Raw genomic sequence first — 21,866 nt, forward strand, 5'->3', positions numbered from 1 at the left:
AAACGAGATCCAACTAATACTGTAGAACGTAAGACTGCTACAATAATTGCAAATTCATTCAACCCTAAGAATGAACCACCTAGACTGTATGGGTTACCAAAGATTCGTAAAATCGGCATCCCATTACGACTCATAGTCAGTACAATTGGCTCTGCCACATATAAATTAGCAAAATATATAACTAAACAAATACAGCCCTACATCGGTAGGACATCTTCATTCATAAAGAAATCAGAACATCTTGTGAATGTGATTAAATATATCAAACTTAACCCTAATGATATTTTGGTGAGTTTTTATGTGGTTTCTCTATTCACAAAGGTTCCAGTGAACGAGTCGCTTAAATTACTTGATACACTAGGAAAGAATACAGGTTTACCAAAAGATATCCCGAAACTATCTGACCATTGCTTAAATAACACTTACTTCTTATGGAGAGGTGATTTCTTTACAAAAGGAAGGAGCCGCAATGGGCTCTCCTTTATCTCCTACTATAGCAAATCTGTACATGGAAAACTTTGAAGCAAGAGCACTTGCCTCGAGTACATTAAAACCATATTTTTGGTTTAGATATGTTGATGACACTTTGGTTGTCTTGCCACATGGTAAATATACACTTAATGATTTTCTAAATCATCTCAATGCAAAACACCCGGCCATCCAGTTCACCATAGAAATGGAGGTGAATAACACACTCCCGTTCCTAGATATTTTTGCTTGGACATGGTCTAAATTGCAAAATAACACACAGCGTTTACCGAAAGCGAACGCACACTGATGCCCAGCTCAGAAATCCTCCCTTATCAAGACACTCATACATCGGGCTAAAACAGTGTCAGATGGTGAAAGTCTAGTGAGAGAGATTAAACATGTTAAAGAAGCACTAAGGCAGAATGGCTACAATAATGCTCAATTAACAGAGCACTAAATGCTAAATCACGAACGCAAAGCAACACTGCTGAAAGCGATCAAAGTGTTACAAATTTTAAATGCCATCCTTCTCAGGAGTAACTGACAAATTAGCCCGTGTTTTACAAAAGCAAAACATTAAAGTAAGATTTGGTACAGTACACAAAATAAAAAAAAACTAGGATCTTGCACTATAGACGAATTGCCTAAATTACTAACAGAAGGTATATATCGGATTAATTGTTTATGTGACAGATGCTATATTGGTCAGCCTAGACGTAAGATCAGCGTAAGACTAAAAGAACACCAAATAAATATTCAATTATTTCAAACACAACTGTTGGCAGTGGCAGAACATGATTGTCAACTCAATTGATTTTGACAACGTTGAAGTGTTGTGTAAAACTAACATAATGATGCATGAAAACAAAAGTTTAAATATTAGTTGATAAAGATTGAAAACAATTAAAAACGCTGTTGCTTAAAACATACTTTGAAATAAAAACAGATAAAGAAACACATGAGAAAAACAAGTTAACCTTTTAATCAGAATGTTTCTACAAGGTGCCGTTCCGCTCTGGAAATGCGCACAGCCTCACCCTACTCTGTGTGACAAACCATCATTGCTGTCTCCCTCGCTGCTGCTGGGTTTGTATAAATGTGATACAACTTGAGAACTGGTAAAACTTAACACAGTGCGTGACTATATCGCTACACCCACACAGGTGAGTACGGCCGTCTTGTGGAACATTCCAGGGCGTGTCTCGTGGCGTTTATACCTCAACTGCAGGCAAAGTCAGTTCATTGTCTTGTTCGGCATTGCTGTATGAGCTGCTCACACAGCGTCTCCAAACCAGTGAGCGCCTGACTCCGAGGTTAAGCCCGAGATCATGGCGAGCGCGTCTCCCGGTGATGGTGTAGATAGTGAGTTGACCTGCTCTATCTGCCTGGGCACGTTTGATCGCCCCTCTACGCTGAGCTGCGGACACTCGTTCTGCCTCCAGTGCCTGGAAGCCACCTGGAAGCTGGCCGTCTCCTACTCCTGCCCGCAGTGTCGAGTGACCTTTCCTCAACGACCCCAGCTGACTAGGAACGTGACGCTCGCCAACCTCATAGATCAGCTGCGAGTGACCGAGACCATGGCTGCTGCTGCTGTTATTTTCTGTGACCACTGCCCAGAAGGCAAGACTCCTGCAGTGAAGACCTGCCTCAAGTGTGAGACGTCTTTCTGCACGGAGCACCTCGCGCCTCACCTCGAAAGGGAGAAGTTTAAGGAGCACGTCCTCGTTCCGCCAGATGTGAACCCCGAACGCAAGTGCAAGAGGCACAACAAAGAGCTCGGGTTCTACTGCAAGCAGGACGCGAGTTTGGTTTGCAGGGACTGCACCATCGCCGAACACAAAGTGCACAATGTCAGCACGCTGGAGCAAGAGCACGAGACGCAGAAGGTGAGGCCTTCTGCGAAGTCACTCAAAGGAAAACCACGCAGCGACACGAGCTAATAAAAATCTTGAACTGGGCTCACAACAATGTCTTGGAATTAATGGGCGTGGATTGGTTTCTTTCTCCACCGTTGCTTCCCTTTCAGACTTTTCAGTCGGCACAGGTGATATCGCTGGCCTCGTTTGTGATCGGCAGTTTTTGTTGTACGGTCGGGTGTTTGTGCGTGCCTGTAATCCAGCACTGTAGAGGGGCGGTGAGTGTTGGTGGTGGATTGCAAAAATGTCGTGAAACTCCCTTCCCCGGGGGTGGGGGAGTCACGGTGCCATAACCCTGGTTCGCGTGTGGATTAATCTCAATCTGTTTCCATCTGTATGGGAATTGATTGTCCCCACTGTATCCCCCCTAACCCTAAACATTCTTCGTTTATTGTTTTTTTACCTTTACTTTCCTTTCCCAGATAAAAAAATATAATCATTCATTAATGGCGTTTCCCAAACATCCCAATCCTCGAGGCCACAAAGGCTGGGAAAATGTTGGCGCCAGTTTTGTCTGCCTTCTCGCTTCTCTGTGGTTTCCTGTGCCTCCTCAATGTTCAAAGCCACGGCTTGCAGAGATTAAGTACATTCTAGATTTGAAGCTTTCGTGACTGCAAGGATTCATACTCTTAGTTCTTTCAGTAAAGTCACGTAGGTAAAACATGAAATTAAAATTAATAAAAATAATAAAAAATTAAATAAAAAATCACGACGTTTCGGAGGCAACACAAGTTTCCATCATCAGGTGGACGGAGACTTGTGTTGCCTCCGAAACTTCGTGATTTTTATTTTTTAATTAATTTTAATCTCATTTTTTACCTACGTGACTTTACCGAAAGAACTAAGAGTATAGATTAAGTAAATGTATGAGGTTGGAACCTGCAATTTATTATCACCTCCTAGCATGGGTCATAATAATGATAATGTTTTGCATTTATTAGGCACCCTTCTTTACAATATCTCAAAGTGCCATGCGTGAAGAGGACCAAAATAAAACTAGAGAATTTGGTGACGATAGAAACAAAGCAATTTCACAAACGTTGGCTGTTAAAAAGTTAATCGGTTGATGAATCTGCATTGAGTAAAGATACTTAATTCGGTTATCGGATTCACCGAGTCTATATTTATATGTTTAGCATGTGGCGGTGGCATACTATATTGGAGTTTTTTGCAATAATTATTCAATTCCTATGATTCGCAACCCCGGTCAGAAAATCCGATGGGTTACGTCAAAGTCACTTCTCGTGATGTCGAAGCAGTCGGAACGACGAATGTTATGAGCGGCTTAACACGAAGTTTCACAGTCTGTTGCCGTATAGCAGCACCCAGCCCGATGACGCTCGGCTGTCTATGTTCCAAAGGCAGATTTGACTCGTGCCCTAGACTTGGTAAGATGGTGCCTCAGTTCGTTTCGGGAATGGTTTTTTGGCGGACGGTGGCATCACGAAGATTACGACTCATGTCACACGTTCCAATGAGAAAGCGGCTGCTGAATTTAATGCAATTTCTGATGGATAGATTCTGCAGCAGCTCACCCAAGGGCAACTGCTACATCGTCAGTGTTTTATGAGGACTGGTGTGCTATGCTACCGCCAATTCGTCCATATGTGTAATGCGAGCGTAAATGGGGTTGTTGCTGGGCTCTGGTCCAATCACACGGCCCGGGGTATTGGGGGGGCGGAGCCTGGTCTGCGGGGCGTGTCGGAGGGGCCACCGTCCACCTCGGCTCCAATGGGAGGCGAGGTAAATGGGGGCGGAGCCAGCGGAGTAGTATGGGAAGGCCGGATCTGACGATCCGGAAGGAGAGGAGTCAGGGTCACGTGGGGAGAATGAATATGTGGGAGCCCGGAAGAGATCGGGGCAGTCGGGAAAGTTAAGAGGCTGAGCCACGTTGGGTGGTGAGGAAAGATCCGCGCCATCGGCCACATGGCCGAAGGACCTCTGCACGCCGTCGGCCAGCAGTGTGCGGAGTGCGGGAATAGAGGAGCTAACGGAGGAGCGTGCGTGGCACGCGAGAGAGAGCATGCATAGTACGCGAGAGGGAGCGTGCGTTGCACGCGAGAGGGAGCGTGCGCGGGGCGCGCGCGAGACGACACTGGTCCGAGAGGAGGCCAGTGGGGGGTGCGGAGAAGAACCTGAATAAAAGACAAACGGAGACCAGCATCGCCTGAAGGAGTCTTTTATTACATATGTAAAGATCTTTTTTTTCAGCATAGTGTGGGCAGAGACCATGTATGGGGCTTCTCAGATACCCAGGGTTCTATGTCGACATTAAAGGAGTTGACACAATGGCCGTTGCTGTAGCTTCCATGGGGAAAAGGTTGTTTCGCGTAAGGCATCGACCTCTGACAGGGCGAGAGTCATTCACGGCCCCATGTCCACTAAATGTGCTCGCGTGAAAATGTTTGTCGAAGTTGTCGCTATAATTACAATTAAATATCGCAAGGTTTATAATGTTGTGGATTCCGCGTATATTGAAAGCTATTTTTGACACACAGAGATTGACACTTTTTTTACAGGGTATTCAAAATTGGCAGTTGCAGCAATGTTAGCCATGGAAACGCTACACACAGAACATAAACAAGGGACTTTCCCCAGCAATAGCGCCATTGGGGTATAAACGTCATCAAAATTATATATTTAAAAAAATATAAAGTTTTTTTTTATTGAGGTATGCACACACACAAGTCTGGTACAATGCAAAGGGGGGGTGGGGTAAGGGTGGCCTTTCCGGCACTTGCACAAAGTCTAGGAATGGGGAGAAAAACATTCTCGGTGCCCAACACATGGGCGGCAGGATGGTCAGAGTTCATGAGTTTGTGCTCTTTGATGGGTGGTGAGAGGGGGGGGGGTGAAGGGAGGTGGGAAAAACAGTAACCAACGTTCTCGGGGTAGATCGGGGTGTAGGGAGGGTGTGACGAAGGGCCACACACACATTACAAATGATATAACATACACGCGGCTTTTGTGAGATGGGGTTACATCCTCTTCTAGATTTGAAGCTTTCGTGACTGCAAGGATTCATACTCTTAGTTTTTTCGGTAAAGTCACGTAGGTTAAAATTTGAAATTAAAATTAATTCTTTTATTTTTATAAATTTTTATTAAAAAAATATTTTACCTACGTGACTTTACCGAAAAAACTAAGAGTATGAATCCTCTCCTCCATCTCGGGCCCATCCGCTTCATCCCGTCACCGGGGCGTCTCCACCCCTCTGTCGTTTTAAACTTCCGAGGAAGGTGAGCGGGGGTTCCATCTGGCCTCAAAAGAGCCAGTGAAGACTGAAGACCAACTAGCTAGCCTTGGGACTACCCTGACTCGCTGCTCTTGTAAGAGCCGAGCAGGGCAAGCCAGGGGCGACCTCAGAGCAGCGAGGTATGTGTCCTTGTGAGGTCTAGGCTCGTGTTGTGAGGGTCGGACCTGAGCCGAAGCTGGGCCAGGTGAGTTAGCCTCCTCTATAGGATGGTCTGGGTTAGAGGGGTGAGGGTCAGACCTGAGCCGAAGCTGGGCCAGGTGAGTTGGCCTCTATAGGATGGTCTGGGTTAGAGGAGTGAAGGAGCTAACAGGGAAACGTTAGCCGAGGGACACTGCCTCGGATAGAACCGGGTGAAGGGGCCGTTACCCCTTCCAGTGTTAGGGTGCGCTACGTACTGTATAGTACCCAATTGTTAATAAATACGTGTTGCCTCCGTCAAACGTCTCCTGCGCTACTTCTCTTTAAGCAGGTGGTCGGTACCCGCGTGTGCTGGCGGGGTGTTGCGCCATTGTCCCCGCGTAGGGTAGGTTCATGGTCGTTCCAGTTATCAGATCCAGAATATGTATTTATACAGGAAGGAACAATATGTTCCACACTGCCCACCATGGATTTTTTGTCTGTCTGACTGTCTGTCGTGCATAAATATATATATATATAATATAAACAGCTCTTTGATTGGTGGAGACCAACTGCCGGGTACGGAGAGGGGAGGTGCCTAAGGGAGGAGGGTCAGGGGAGGGGCCTAAGGAAGGGGGGAGTCAGGAGAAGGGCCTGAGGGGGGGGTCAGAGGAGGGGCCTAAGCAAGGGAGAGGGGCCGATAGTTAAGGGGGCTGGCTAACTGGCTGGCTGCCTGGCTACCTCAAGTCAAGTGATCTTGTACACAGGTAAGAACAACAGGTTCCACACTGCCCACCAGGGATTATTTGTCTGTCGTGCATATTTGTCTGTCGTGCACGAATGCGCTGTCCAACCAAGTTCCTACCTGCCCACTCCGAAGGAACGTGTTTTTGGAGGAATCCGATAAGCTATAAGGCTCTTTTTCACAGATGTTCAGTAGAGGCACGGGGTAAGAACGTTACAACAACAAACACAATACCAAGACACGATAGTAGTGCAAAGTATAGGTAGGTAAACAAATCACCCAAACACAGACAAATACAACATTAAACCATCCCCATCCTACCAGACAAAGTCCACTGAGGTATTAACTTATTGTTCAGAAGCGACATGGTAACGAATGATAGTGCAACAAAATATATTTTCGTTCTGTCTGCTTGTTTAAACCAGAAAAAAATCCTTAAATTTTGATTTAAAGTTTTTGTGACTGCAGGGATTAATATTCTTGGTTCTTTCGGTAACGTCACGTAAAAGGGAAATAAAAAAATAAAAAATATATAAAACAAAAAAAATTCTCACGACGTTTCGACTACAACACAAGCAATCATCATCAGGTGTGAAATCCACAGCAAGAAAATTCAAAATTTCAAATTTTCTTGCTGTGAATTCACACCTGATGATGATTGCAACACAAGCAATCATCATGTGTGAAATCCACAGCAAGAAAATTCCAAATTTCAAAATTTCTTGCTGTGAATTCACACCTGATGATGATTGCTTGTGTTGCTGTCGAAACGTCGTGAGAATTGTATTGTTTGATATGTTTATTATTTTATTATTTCCCTTCTACGTGACTTTACCGAAAGAACAAGAAAAGCCTTGCTGAGTCTCAGGACTGTCTTAACCAGGAGGATCCTGCCATGATTTGCCATTAGGGGGTGATGATTGCCGGGTGTAAAAAATCCCGATGGAGAACATTTGCAGGACACTTGGCCTATTTGGACTATGACCCACCAACACACACATTATATCACGAGATCTTTAGTTTAGGGTGGTGTATAGTAACGCAGTGTGTAATTTAATGTTGTGTTTGTCTATGGCAGTGTATAGTATGGGGTATATCCGTGTGATGTAAGAAAAAAGTTTAGCTGGAGGCATATTATATTTTTTGCGACGTATAAGTGTAATGTATGACGTACTGTTAGTAGCTCAGCTTATTGGAGAGTATATTGCGTATATTGATTATATTGATGTGGTGGTTTGGCTGCTGTAGCTCCTTACTATAAAAATTTCCCTCCCTTTATTACAGCTAATCCTACTTCCTCCCTTTCTGACTGCTAATCCTACATAATACACGAGCATAATATGACTTTGAGACCCCCCAACCACCTACACATTCCACAAATAGTGACTAATCCCATATCTGCATTTTCCATAAATATACTAAATTCATCTGTTGATATGTAAATTCCTTTGTCAAGGAGCTCTCCTCCTCTAACACAGCTTAAATATACGATGCCAAGCTTTGTGGTGTTCATTCGGACACTGTCTTTCCGACAGCCCTGTTCTTCACCTGAGGACGGCTGCTTGCGTTGTGGCCGAAAAGTCGTGAGAATTGTATTTTATTATGCTTCATTTTTAATATTTTATTATTTCCCTTCTATGTAACTTTACCGAAATAACCAAGAGGAGGGATCTTTAGTGTCCACTGTGAGTGAAACAGACGGCGCGTAGCATCATTTTTCAATGGTTAATGTACAGCAGTATTAATCAGGGCAGGCACTGGGCTTGAACTGTGAACATCTGCAACGAGGGCAACCATGCTACGGCGAGGCGATGTCACCATCCCGCCGTGGAAGGGGTCTGTGGAGTGGGGTTGAGAGAAGGTAATCAAGGAGCAAACACCGTCATCACGCAAACTCCGGTCATCCTTGCAGTCGCGGCTTTTTGACTGGCCATCGTTCGACGACAGTCACTGCATAGCGAGGCGTTTTCGGATGCATTTCTGCGGCCATCTGGAACGCTCTTCCTTCCGATATAGGGAAGCAACTGCAGCCATGCACTTTGAAATCATAATTAAAAGCGAAATTCTTTAAAACTCCTTTTTGCATTTAGCGTGTTGTCATTCCTCTGATGAACACGGTTTTCTACGTGTGGTGCGAAATAAGTTCTACATACATACAGAGTTTGGAGTCTCTACTGGTGACGTATGTATGTTATACTTCTTTCGCACCATAAGTTGCCAACCGTGCTAATTGGAGGTGCAAGAGAAGGACTACAAACTAACATCTCGCCTCCTACAGGATCAAGTCGGAGAGGAGACGCGAGCGGTGGAGGAGAAGAGGAGGGAGGCGGAGGCGTCTGTTGGACGCATGGAGGCCACTCGCGAGGACGTGCAGGTTCTGTGACCCCATAACCTCCACCTTGTGTGAGATCTGTGACTCTCCGTTTGAGAACAACTCCGTAGTTTCAAGTGAACTTCGTATAACAAACTTCCCCTCAACATTAACTAATCTCCTTCAATTTAAAGCTTTCGTGACTTCAGGGATTCATCTTCTTGGTTCTTTCAGTAAAGTCACGTAGAAGGGAAATAATAAAAATAAAACATTATCAAATAATTCTCACGACAGATCTGTTCTTCACCTGAGGACGGCTGCTTGCGTTGTGGCCGAAACGTCGTGAGAATTATTTTATTATGTTTTATTTTTATTATTTCATTATTTCCCTTCTACGTGACTTTACCGAAAGAACCAAGAAGATAATCTCCTTCACTCGCTAGTTTCCACTCCGCACTCAAAACTCACTTATTTTCCCGAGCTCACCACACAACCCCTTAATTTCCACCGCATATCCGCCATCGCGACTTTTCCCTCTACATTTTCTCATGGCTCTCACTCATTTCCCTTTCATTCAATCCGCTCGTCATCACTTAAATTTTGCTTTCACCGATTTCATTGCTTTCTGTCATCTATTTCAGTAACCTCATCTCCACCATTACATTCATACGTAATATTGTTAATTCTGTGTAAAGTGCCTTGTATAAGGCGCTATTCAAATTATGTTAAGATAAAGCAATACAGTAGTCCAATGGTTAACGTTTTTTATCCACTCCACGAAAACTACTGTTTACCGAAATAACTGTTAATCGAATTCACTTCTGAGTTGAAAAATACGTAAAAATCACAGAGTTTGCAAGAGAGCCGTTTCCACTGCCTAAACAGAAAACGTACAGTTGAAAACAAAGGCAGTCGAGGTCTGAACGCTCATAAATGGTGCGTTGCTGATCGAATGAGGCGTGGTCAGCACCGACTTACTTACGATTGGCCGAAATTGGCACCCACGTACATAGAACGTAAAAATATCGATAGTCAACATTTTACCGTTAGTCGAAACCATGGGATCCTATGGAAGCCTAAACATTAATCGAAAACTCGTTAACCGATTTCACTGTTAACTGAGTGACTCCTGTATTAGTGTCTCGTTCCGGGCTTCCCCCATTTATCAAACGAATGACGTTACATCTGAATCCACCACCCAATATTGTGGCTACAAAAAAAATTAGTTTAGCAGATTACATTTTTTGTGCATAAACGTCATATTTCTTTAAAGGTTCAGATGCACTGTGTAGCCCTTTTAAAGAACCATTACATGTGTAATAAAAGGACTCAGACACTTCTTTCTGTCTTCGTGTCCTTTATTGGGTTCTTGTCTTCTCCCACACGGCACTCTGTTATAACTCTGTATTTATAGCCCCCGGCTGTTGACTCTCTTTTATAGCTTCCTTTCTCTTCCCGCAGACTCTCTGCTTCATCTACCGTAACCTCCTCCCTGCAGACTCGCTGCTACCCCTATGCAGACTCTCGCTGCCACCCCTATGTGCAGACCCTCTGGCTGCTACTGTATGCAGACCCGCTGCTGACTCTGTATGCAGCCCCGCTGCTGACTCTCTGTGCAGCCCCGCTGCTGACTGCAGCCTCCTCGCTGCTTCGGGTCGGTCACCGCTGGCCAACGGTGCCGATCCTCGCTCCCCCGTGTTCGTGGCGATCTCGCCACCCTCCGCTTCGCCCTTCGTGGCCTCTCTCTGTTCCTGGTTCCCCGTCACTCTCCTCCTCTTCCGGTTCCCCTGCTTCTATATCTTAACCCCTCTCCCCCCACGTGACCTAACTCCTCCCCTCATGACGTCACCTCCGGAGGGCCGTTTACGCTCGCATTACATCACCCTCCCCCATAAAGAAAATCCAGCCGACCTCGGCTGAATTGCAACCTGACAAGCAATGCGGGTGTAAAGGACCAACACGTAAAAAGACACGAAGCATGCAACAACAATATAACAAGAACACAACACAACACAATTTTAACAAAACGTGAGGGATTTCGAGCGAGTACGGGTAGCCGGGCCGTCCCGGACGGTCGGCAGCCCACCCGCTGAGCGGGAACGTGGAAGGGTTTTAAGGGCGATGGGAGCGAGTTCATCCGTCGCCATTGGAGGCCCGCCACTGTCCCGGTCGCGTCCAGAGACATCCCGTAATTGCGTCCGCGGAGGGATAGGAAGAGCTGCAGGTCCCGTAGGTTCTGCGGCTCCGGTCGGCATCCCACGAGCGGAACGTCCTCCTCCCTGCGGCGTCACGGCCGGCTTGTCTGTGAAGGGTACGACAGGCGCTCTCGCAAGGTCAGCAGACACAGGCAAGGGCGAGTCGGCAGCAACAGACCCCGGCAAGGCAACTTCGGGAGATGACGCATCCGGCCGCGGGGCAATGTATGGCTTCAACCGGGATGTATGCACGAACCAGCGCCGCGAACCAACCTGAACACGCGCCGACTGTGGGTTGGGAACCTCAATGAGGCGGACCGGACCTTGCCACGGTTTATGTAATTTAGGAGAGGTACCTGGCCGCACCTGCGGGCAATGAAGCCAGGCCAGGTCCCCCTTTTTCCAGGGGCACTCCCCCTTCGAACGTCGGGCACACCGCTCATTCCTGGCCTGGGCTTTGGCTGTAGCCATGCGGGCTCTTTCCCTCGCCTCAGTGACACGGCGAACGTTGTCCTGAATATACTCAGGAAGAGGCTTAACAGGTCCCCTCGCACCGGTTCCCAACTGCTCATTAATCGGCGGCACATTTTCACGGCCGTACATAAGAAAGAACGGCGAGTATCCAGTAGCCGCGTGCGGCGTCATGCGATACGCCGAAAGCACCCCAGGGATATGCAAATCCCAATCAGATTGATTTTCCCCGACCGTATGGCACAGCATGGCGGACAGAGTCCGATTCAACCGTTCCACCATACCATCCGTTTGTGGGTGGTAGGGGGATGTCCGTATCTTTTTAGTTCCAAGAGCCGCACACACCTCCCCCAAATAGAAAGGCGTCAGTGATAGACGCCGCTGACTGGTCAGGCAAAGGCCAGGCCATCGGCCAGCGGGAGAGGTACTCCACCCCCACCAGTAAATACTTATTTCCCTTAGCGGATGGCGGAAAGGGTCCCAAAATATCTAACGCCACCAGCTCATTAACCCGAGATACTTGAATCGATTGTATCGGCGGAACATATGGATGTTTTTGGCGGCTTACGGCGGGCACAATCGAGACACGCGCGAACGTGACCGACGACATCTGTCGTCATGCCGTGCCAATAATAGTCTCGTTGCAGCGTCAATAGGGTTTTCTGCACCCCCAGATGTAAAAGTGTGTCACAGTGCAAAGATCTGATCAACTCGTACCGCAATGACGCAGGTACAACGAGACGCCAGTGTTCCTGTATCCCTTCCCTCCACATCAGCAACCCATCTCGGAGAGCAGTTTCCGAAATACCACCCGCACCGAGTTCCTTACCCGCCTTCTCCGTTCGTTTTCGTAACGACACCAAAGAATCGTCCAACATTTGCTCCCGAATCCACACAGACCTCGGAAGACGCAAAATCCCGTCAGTCGGTCCCCCATCAACCGGTCCCGGTGTAAGCGGAGTTTCGAGAACATCCACCGACAGCGCGACAGGCTGAGGGGGGAGCTGAATCGGTCCACACCTATGCGTCCCCGACGCACACGCACAAGGGGATTGTTGCGGCAACCTGGAAAGTGCGTCCGCGTTAGCGTGACGCACACCCTTCCGATGATGAATTTGGAAGGAAAATTCTTGCAGCGTGTCCAGCCACCTCGCCAATTGTCCGGATGGCTGGTCCATCTTAAGAGCATACTGCAAGGCCGCATGGTCCGTGCGGACAATAAACGACCGACCGTACAGATACTGTCGAAATTGGCGGAGAAAAAAAACAATGGCCAAAAGTTCCCTGCGAGTGACGCAGTAACGGGTTTCCGCGGGAGACAAAACTCGACTCCCATACGCCACCACACGCTCAACACCACCTTTTGACTGGGACAACACCGCCCCAATACCATCGCATCAGTATCCAGAATGAAGGGATGTCCAAAATCCGGATAATCCAACGTCGGTGCAGTAGCCAGTAAATCGCGCAGGCTCCGAAACGCCGCCTCCTCCGGCGGTCCCCACACAAATTTATGCCCCTTCCCAATAAGGAGATGCAAAGGCCTGGCGATAGTAGCGAAATTCGGAACAAACCTCCGATAATATGAGGCGAACCCCAAAAACCGACGCACATCACCCACCGTGGCCGGGGTTGCCCAATCCCGGACACACGCAGTTTTCTCTGGATCCGTGGCCACCCCGTCCGCACTAACAATATGTCCCAAGTATCGAACGGAGCGTTGCAGTAGGTGACATTTCTTAGGCTTGAATTTCAAATTAGCAGAACGCATTCTGGCGAATACAGCCTCCAACCGCAGTAAATGCTCATCAAATGTGCGGCTGAAGACTATAATATCATCTAAATAAATGAGACATGTCTCCCACTGCAACCCCGTCAATACCAACTCCATCAACCTCTGAAAAGTGGCAGGGGCAGCATTCAACCCCATCGGAAGACAGTTAAATTGGAATAACCCCTGCGGCGTACGGAAAGCTGTCTTTTCTCGCGAGGGCTCATCAAGGGGGAGCTGCCAGAAGCCCGAAGAGAGATCTAGCATTGAAAAAAACTTAGCCCCTGACAAGGCGTCGAGAGAATCGTCCATACGCGGCAGGGGATACGCATCTGCCACCGACACTTTATTCAACTTCCGAAAATCCACACAAAATCGCAATTTACCATCCTTTTTTTTAACCAACACAACAGGCGCGCCCCACGGGCTATTAGACGGAGATATAATATCCGCTTTCAACATGTCTTCCACTGCCCCTCGAACATGCTCACGCTCAGCCGGACTTATCCGACGCGAGTTCAAACGGATAGGGGCAGCGTCCTCCGTGTCGATATGATGAGAGAGCAGCGAGGTGCGTCCCAAGTCCAAATCGTCCGAGCTAAACACATCGGAATAGCTCGATAATAATTTATGAATCGCACAACGCTGCTCGGCGGAAAGGGCCGAATTTTCCCCACATAATTCGGCGATCCAACGATCATCAACCCCTCCATCGTGTGAAACACCACCCACCAGCCCCCCGTCCGGCAGGTCACTCTGAGCCGTAAACGCCGTAGTGGCATGTGCCACAACGGTACCAGCCGGCACACACACGCTTTCAGCACTCGCATTTAACACCTGCAAAAACGGGCGCTGATCTGGACGGACAATAGTTTGCGCCCCTACCAGCGCTAAGCCGCCCGTAACCGCGGCGGACGGCGACAGCAAAATCCCAAAAGCACCCTGCCGACCCGGAACCGGCTTCCGGTATCGCAAGGGAATGAGCATCTGCGAGCCAGGTGGAATATCAACCGAAACTTCCGATAGCGCCTGCACCTGGGTGACAGGAGCCGGTCGCCCCCAGGCGGACTGTAAAAATGCCAATTTCCGGCCCCCCGGTAGTTCTATGCAATTTTCATTGATTCTAATTAGAATGGGCATCTTAGCCAAAAAATCCGTACCCAACAGGCAAGGAACCGCCAGGGACCTCGAAATCAACACAACGCCCGAGGCCGAGACACCCCCGATAGAAATGTTAGCGTCCACCTGTCCCACGATGCCCATACTACCCCCGTTCGCAGCGATGCAGGAAGCGTAAGCCGGCCTCACGGCCCCCGGTGGGATGTTCAAAAGATGGAATATCACATCCGAAATAATGGTCGCGGACGCACCGGAATCCACCAAAATACGTACGTCCACCCCTTGGATGGACCCAGGTACAGTGGACGAACCGGTAGCGGCCGCGACAACCCGCCGAGCCAGCTTACGCCACTGCGTTATCGAGCGACAAGGCTCAGATACTGGCCTCCAGCATTTAACAACATCCGAGTCGCATAACAACGGCGATGAGTGAGGTGTCAGGCCTTGCCGGGTGTCTGGTGCGCACCGACTTGCCTGTGCTGGAGGGTCTTTCTTTGGGGCGTCCGCTGTCGAGGCCTCCTGCTGGGGCGGCCCCGGAACCCGGGCCCAGCAGTCCCTGGCATAGTGGCCCCGACGGCCGCAACGGAAGCAGTCGACGTCGGGGCGGCGCGCAACGGGCACCCCGTCCCGACGCGGCCGCACCGGCGGCGGAGCCCGCGGCCCCGGCCCGCTCCGGCCCGGCCACGGAGCAGAGGCAGCCGACAACTCCTTCTGGCCGGTCGCATCCGGCACGTACACGGCCTTTGTAGGGTCCCACCCTACGGCCCCCCCATCGACAACAGGACCGCCCGTCCACGCCGTGACCTGTTTCCAGCGGCGGAGATTGAACTGGGCGTCAAGACACTTGGCTGCGGCCCGGGACGTGAGTTTTTCGTGACCGCACGCTGGCATAGGAATGCCAAGATCTCGGGACAACTCCAACATCTTCCCCAAGATGAGAGGTTCCAGCAGGTCAGGCTCCGTCTCCGGGTAAGCGGCCATAGCAAGTTCCAACACGGCGCCCCTGTACGCCACAGGTGACTCCTCAGGTGCGCGTTGCCGCTGCACGAATCGGCGATGGGCGTCATCCGGTGGCTCGTACGCGTCCGCCATTTCCTCGAACACCCCTCGCAGAGTTTTCTTCTTCGCAGCTTTTATAGAGCGAAAAAAACGAACGGACTCATCATCAAGAAGAGTCGGGAGCACCTCCAGTGCCTCAGCGTCCGTCCACCTTGCCGTACGTACCGCCGCCAAAAATCTACAGGCGAACGCACTCCAATCGCCCCCGATGGAGAATTCTTTGACGGTTGTAAGGTGACGACTGCGACTCCTTGGCTTGCTTCCGTCCGTCGCTGACTCTTCCGGCGGTAAGTTCAGCAAGGCGTCGCAACGTGGTGTCGCCAAGATGGCGGACGATCCTCGCGGCGGCCCCAAAATGGCGGCTTCCCGCCTTCCGTGGTGCGCCACGCCCAAGATGGCGTCTTCACGCCGCGTGGCCGATGGCGGCGCCATCGAAGACACTCCGGGCTCCTGCCGATCACCACCCTCACCTTCCAACGCCGCCCTTGGCGTGACAAGCTCACACAACTCAGTGATGACGTTTTTGAGAGTTGCCAGTTGCTCCGCCATCCGAGTCCATCTTAAATCCTCGTCCTTCAACGCAGATGGGTCGGACGAAGCGGCAACCTCCTCGACACCCGGGCCCTCACGGATCTCTCCCTCCGCCGAAGTGAAGCCGACCGCAGGAGGAAGATCGTCGTCGTCCGAAGATGAATCCGACGCCGGAGATGGAATATTCTTTTTCCTCAATTGTTTCGCCATGCCGTTTCACTTCTGACTCCAGTGTAATAAAAGGACTCAGACACTTCTTTCTGTCTTCGTGTCCTTTATTGGGTTCTTGTCTTCTCCCACACGGCACTCTGTTATAACTCTGTATTTATAGCCCCCGGTTGTTGATTCTCTTTTATAGCTTCCTTTCTCTTCCCGCAGACTCTCTGCTTCATCTACCGTAACCTCCTCCCTGCAGACTCGCTGCTACCCCTATGCAGACTCTCGCTGCCACCCCTATGTGCAGACCCTCTGGCTGCTATTGTATGCAGACCCGCTGCTGACTCTGTATGCAGCCCCGCTGCTGACTCTCTGTGCAGCCCCGCTGCTGACTGCAGCCTCCTCGCTGCTTCGGGTCGGTCACCGCTGGCCAACGGTGCCGATCCTCGCTCCCCCGTGTTCGTGGCGATCTCGCCACCCTCCGCTTCGCCCTTCGTGGCCTCTCTCTGTTCCTGGTTCCCCGTCACTCTCCTCCTCTTCCGGTTCCCCTGCTTCTATATCTTAACCCCTCTCCCCCCACGTGACCTAACTCCTCCCCTCATGACGTCACCTCCGGAGGGCCGTTTACGCCCGCATTACACATGTTACATCACTCACACCAGTCTACAATACCAATGAATTAATGGGTAGCTATGAATATTTTGGTGACAATCAGGTTGATATTTTTGCTTATATATGCATTTAGCAATGATAAATGTCACGTACGTGAATGCCTCACAACGATTCTTTATTGTGTCATCACCGACGCAATGATCTGTCCAGGCATTGTTAATCGGTCAAAGGAGAGCAAATGTCGCATGTTTTAGAGCTGTACGAATAGGGAACGATTTAAACCCACGCTTGTCTCAACAGCAGTGGCGGCTCCTGCAAAATCTCTCAGGGGGGGCAAATGTCTGGATGATTGATAAGGATAAGGTCCACCCATGCAATGGATAAATTAACAGCTTAAGCATGTAAAGGCAACTTCACTTCTTTAATAATAATGAAAAATAAAGTGACTCTTACAATACATCTTGTTTGTTTCTATACTCACTATTGAAACAAACCACTCAAGTTTATTTTATTAAAGATTCCACTAGGTGGCGATAAATTATATTGTTGGATGAAACGTGCTTACGTATGATGACGTTAGCACGTATGATGACGTAAGCACGTTAGGGCGAGCCCTCCCGGAAGCCATAGAGAATGCATTGGAGCGCCCGCCGTTCGAAAAAAAACATCTTTCAATGTAAGTCTATGGGGCCACTCGGGGCGATTCTCAGCCGGAGTGAAATCGCACAAAAAGAGGCGGTACTCCACAGAACGTGACATGACGCTGATTGGACTATATCCAGAGGCACAGTGATGGCTAGCGTGACTCTGTGGTTGAATGACATTGGTGGTGCGTCGCCCAATTGCCCTAATGAAGAAACCGCCCCTGCTCAACAGGGATCAATGACTGGTGTGAAGGAGCAAATCAAAATCAGGTGCACCCGCCTGAGAAAGGCACTGGATGAAGACGAGAAGGCGGCTTTACATCGCGCGGAACTGAAGGAGAAGGAGCTGCTGTCCCAGATCGACAAGAACATCGCCCATCACAAGCACGAGATCAGCGAGCTACAGGCAGCAGCCGCGCGCCTGCGCACTCTTCAGGAGGAGGGGGACCCGCTCACGTTCCTGCAGGTAGAGCGCTCGCGAAGCCAGGGCGAGTGCCCCAGTTTGGCAGAGCCCTCAGAAGTGCAATAAACCTTCTCGAGACGACTTCTGGAATCAGTCCTTTATTTTCCACTTCCACAGTTACACACACACACTCCCCGTTGCTGGCAGGCAACGTGAAGCGGGCAGACAGCCAGCGAAGTCGCACCGCGCGCACGTGGCACCCAGAGCCCCGTACGCGCGTGGCTCCTGCTCTCTTCGTTCACAGGTCTCCTCCCGACCCCTCCGTCTCTCCCCCTCTTAACCCCTGGGTCACGTGGTACTCCTAAGCCAATCCTCAGTAGTCAGCGTCGACCGCTCCAGATCACTCCCCGTCAATTCCCGGGACCACGCCTCTGATCCGGCTTCCCATTAGCTGAGGCAAAGATCGGCCAAGCCAATCATCTTAGCTAACATGCCGTGATCACGCCGAGGCCATGCTCCCGGGCTCTCCCCTCATTGGCTACAAAGCGGGACCGGCAAGCCGATCGCCACGTGAGCCATACATGGTTCTTATTACAGAAGTATAGAGACTCCTGGCTCAAAGGTTCACGTATATTAACAAATGTGTGTGTGTGTTCAACTACGGTTGCTGAGCACAGGCCCCCAAGGCGTATAAAAAAGTGGCTTAACACGTAGGAGGGTTTTGCGACCAATGTCATTCATAATAGAGGGTTTTTTTAGGGTTGGATCGCGTAAATATATAAATGTTGTGTCGTTAATACCCGCCACCACCCGACACAGCCAACTAGTAAGGGTTGTCAGGTTAATAAAACGTGTCAATTCGTCACTAGTACAGCACACCGGTGTGTTGGAGAGCCAAGCCACAACATTTACAATCTGATTAACGTCGTACTCAGATTGGTGAAACGTCGTACTCAGATTGTAAATGTTGTGGCTTGGCTCTCCAATACACTGGTTAGTGCTGTACTAGTGACGAACTGACACATTCTGTTTACGTGACGACCCTAACTAGTTGGCTGTGTCGGGTGGTGGCGGGTTTTAACGACACATTTACATTTATACTCGATCTAACCCCAAAAAAACCCCTCTTATGGAAACAAGTGGATTGCTGCTGATAGCATTGATAATATGTCAAATTACAACACACGCACAGTTATAGGAACTCTGGATTAGTAAAGGGGGAAATTCAAGGATGAGGAAAGGAGAAAGAGAAATGTGGTGTCCTGCAATACGGTTGGTAAACAAGGTACGGATGAAAGAGTCATTCCTGCATAATGCGTCCTTGACATTGGAGTCATCAAGACGTGAAGTTTATTGAAACGGTGGCTGTGGTTGTAGCAAACTAATTATAATGACACTCTCAGATGAAGGGTTCAGATGATCGGAGCTGGAGAACATAGCTTCACTCTTTGATGAAAGATACTGATTTGTTTGCAATGCGACCGTTGGCTAAAACTTGATATCAATATGCCAGTCATGGGAATCACGTAATTAATTCGAATGATGGAGATAGCATCACACTTACGCTTCTTTCTCTCTATCCCACAGGGGCGTCTGAAGGACACGTGCAGGTATAGCTCATAAATCATCACAGATAACACATGAGGTCGCGCAGTGTGTGGACCGTGGGCTATCTGATGATGTATGTGGTGATGATGCTCTGTGTGCTGACCCTGTGTGTTAGTCATGGGCTGTCCATGGGGGCATGGGTTCTATGTAACGATGCTGTATTTAAAACGTCGATTACATGCGGTACTGATATATGGGGTGATGCTGACCGATTTTCCTAATTGTTGTACACACAGGAAAGATGCTCCAAAGAAAACCCCGCCCCCAGCTCCTACTCCACTGGACGCCCCCACGATCCGCTCCCTCGAGAGAGTCACGGGCAAACTCCCTGCCCCTCGTCTGTGAGTTTATCACTCTTGCTTCAGTATAGACGGGTGGCCTGTGCTGTGCAAACAGCTGAGTCCCAGATACTAGGATCCTGGTTTCAACCTTCAGTTTTAACTCCTTTCCAGGATAGTCAATGGCCTGACTGAGCAGCATGAAGTACGGTGAAATATTTTACAAGACTCGCATGGCATCAGCAGAACCTTGTCCCGCAGTGTAATTGACAAAGTAATGTACATGCTATGATTTTGACCATTTTGTATTAGAATATGTTTCGATTTAAAGCTTTCGTGACTGCAGGGATTCATCTTCTTGGTTCTTTCGGTAAAGTCACGTAGAATGGAAACAATACAAATAATAAAATAAAACATAATAAATAATTCTCACGACGTTTCGGCCACAACGCAAGCAGCCGTCATCAGGTGAAGACCAGGTCTGTCGGGGAGACAGCGTCTGAATGAAACAGCACCATGCTTGGAGCGTATATTTAAGCTGGGTTGGAAGGGGGGGGGAAGGGCGCTTTGACAAAATAATTTGCATATCAAGAGGAATTTAGCATATCTATGGGCATATTCATGGAACATGCAGGTATGTGATTAGTACTACTTATGCCCGTGCATTATGCAGGACTACGTGACTTTACCGAATATTAGAATATGTATTAGGGAATGCTTTATTACATACTGCGCATGTATTTTAATACACAACAGCTGTTGTTATACTTGTGCTGTAATTACACATGCATTGTTATTATCTTTACTACAGATGGATGTTCGCCGGTTCTGGACCCAAACTCCGTCCACAACAAACTCCAGATTTCTCCAGACCTCAAGACGCTGACAAAGACCAGCGTCTCCCAGCGTCGCCCCGATCACCCGCATCGGTTTGATTGGTACTACCAAGCCCTGTGCTCTGACAGCTTCTCGTCAGGTCAGCACTACTGGGAGGTGGATGTGGGAGGCTCGGAAGTGTGTGCAGTTGGAGTCGCGTACGAGGCGGTCTCGCGGACAGGCAGAGAAGCATCCAGCCTGGGAGGGAACGACTCATCCTGGATTTTATTACGTAAAGACAACAGCTACTCAGTACGCCATAACGGGGTATTTACCTCACTGCCAGTGAGGGATCCTCCTTGGAGAGTCGGGCTTCATTTGAACTGGGAGGCGGGGCTGCTGTCGTTTTACCGTGCCGAATCCATGGAGCCTTTGTACTCAATTCACCACGCGTTCACTCGGCCTCTTTACCCCGCTTTGTACGTGGGGGGTAAAGATGGTGAGACAGTGACGATTTTGGACATTAACCGTGGGTGCTGAGATCGCTGAGTGTAAACAACACACAGAGCAGACACACAGCATATAAAAAATACAAAAAATGCAACATAACACGTTATATATTATATAGCAGTGGCGGGCCGTTTATTTTACACCTAGGCCTTGAGTAATATCCTCCCGCAATTAAACCGCCTTCGAATAACATCACCATGACACTAGGGCTATAGGCTAATGTTATTCGACATAATCACCCAATATTCACAGTGACAGTAACCTTATCAAATGGTATAAAGTTATTTAGCACGAGGCTCAACACCTATGAGAGTTACAATACACTAATTGTAGAGATATTAATACATGGTGACTGAAACCAACAAGGATGTACCACATTTGTGTTCTTTCAGTAAAGTTACTTAGAACCAAAGAGTATGGATTCCTGCAGTCACGAAAGCTTAAAATCAAGATGTACCACTATTACGCTGTATGACAGGATGCTGCATCACAAATAGGACTTTGCATAGCCCAAAATCAATGTCATTACCAAAGAAACAAGAACAACTCACACAACAACAGTCACATTTTAATCAGACGGTGCTGTGTGCACAAACCTTCCTAGAGGAAATTTCAACGTAATGGAAATGGTCGTGCGGATTAATAAATTGATGGCAATCATCGCCAGTTGTTTTCAAGCTTCTTCGAGAAGTTAACCGCCACTATTATGATCTTATCGTGTTTCACAAGGTACAGTGTCTGTCCAAATGGGTGCAGTCCTGGTGAGGATTGTGTCATGTCGAGGAAATTAGCCAACAAACTAAAAAGGGGAGGAAAGGAAATGGGAGTAGGAGGCCATATAGTACTAGTTCTTGTGGATGAATGGCCTGTATGATGG

At 48.7% G+C, this 21,866-nt stretch overlaps 2 protein-coding genes across 2 annotated transcripts in view; both read left to right on the forward strand.

The window, feature by feature from the left end:
- AP3M2 (adaptor related protein complex 3 subunit mu 2) overlaps positions 1–21,866 on the forward strand; it is a gene marked incomplete at its 5' end in the record, with an annotated part of 280,782 nt that overhangs the window by 155,331 nt on the left and 103,585 nt on the right. The gene's annotated exons all lie outside the window — the stretch shown is intronic.
- LOC133359429 (E3 ubiquitin/ISG15 ligase TRIM25-like) lies at positions 1,800–17,903 on the forward strand. Its single transcript, XM_061577842.1, has 3 exons — positions 1,800–2,357; positions 8,784–8,879; positions 17,607–17,903. Exons 1-3 carry the CDS (start codon positions 1,800–1,802, stop codon positions 17,901–17,903), a joined length of 951 nt encoding a protein of 316 aa, XP_061433826.1.

Source organism: Lethenteron reissneri, chromosome 65, assembly GCF_015708825.2.
Source record: "Lethenteron reissneri isolate LAM-NWPU_2019-01 chromosome 65, ASM1570882v1, whole genome shotgun sequence".
Taxonomy (NCBI): Eukaryota; Metazoa; Chordata; class Hyperoartia; order Petromyzontiformes; family Petromyzontidae; genus Lethenteron; species Lethenteron reissneri.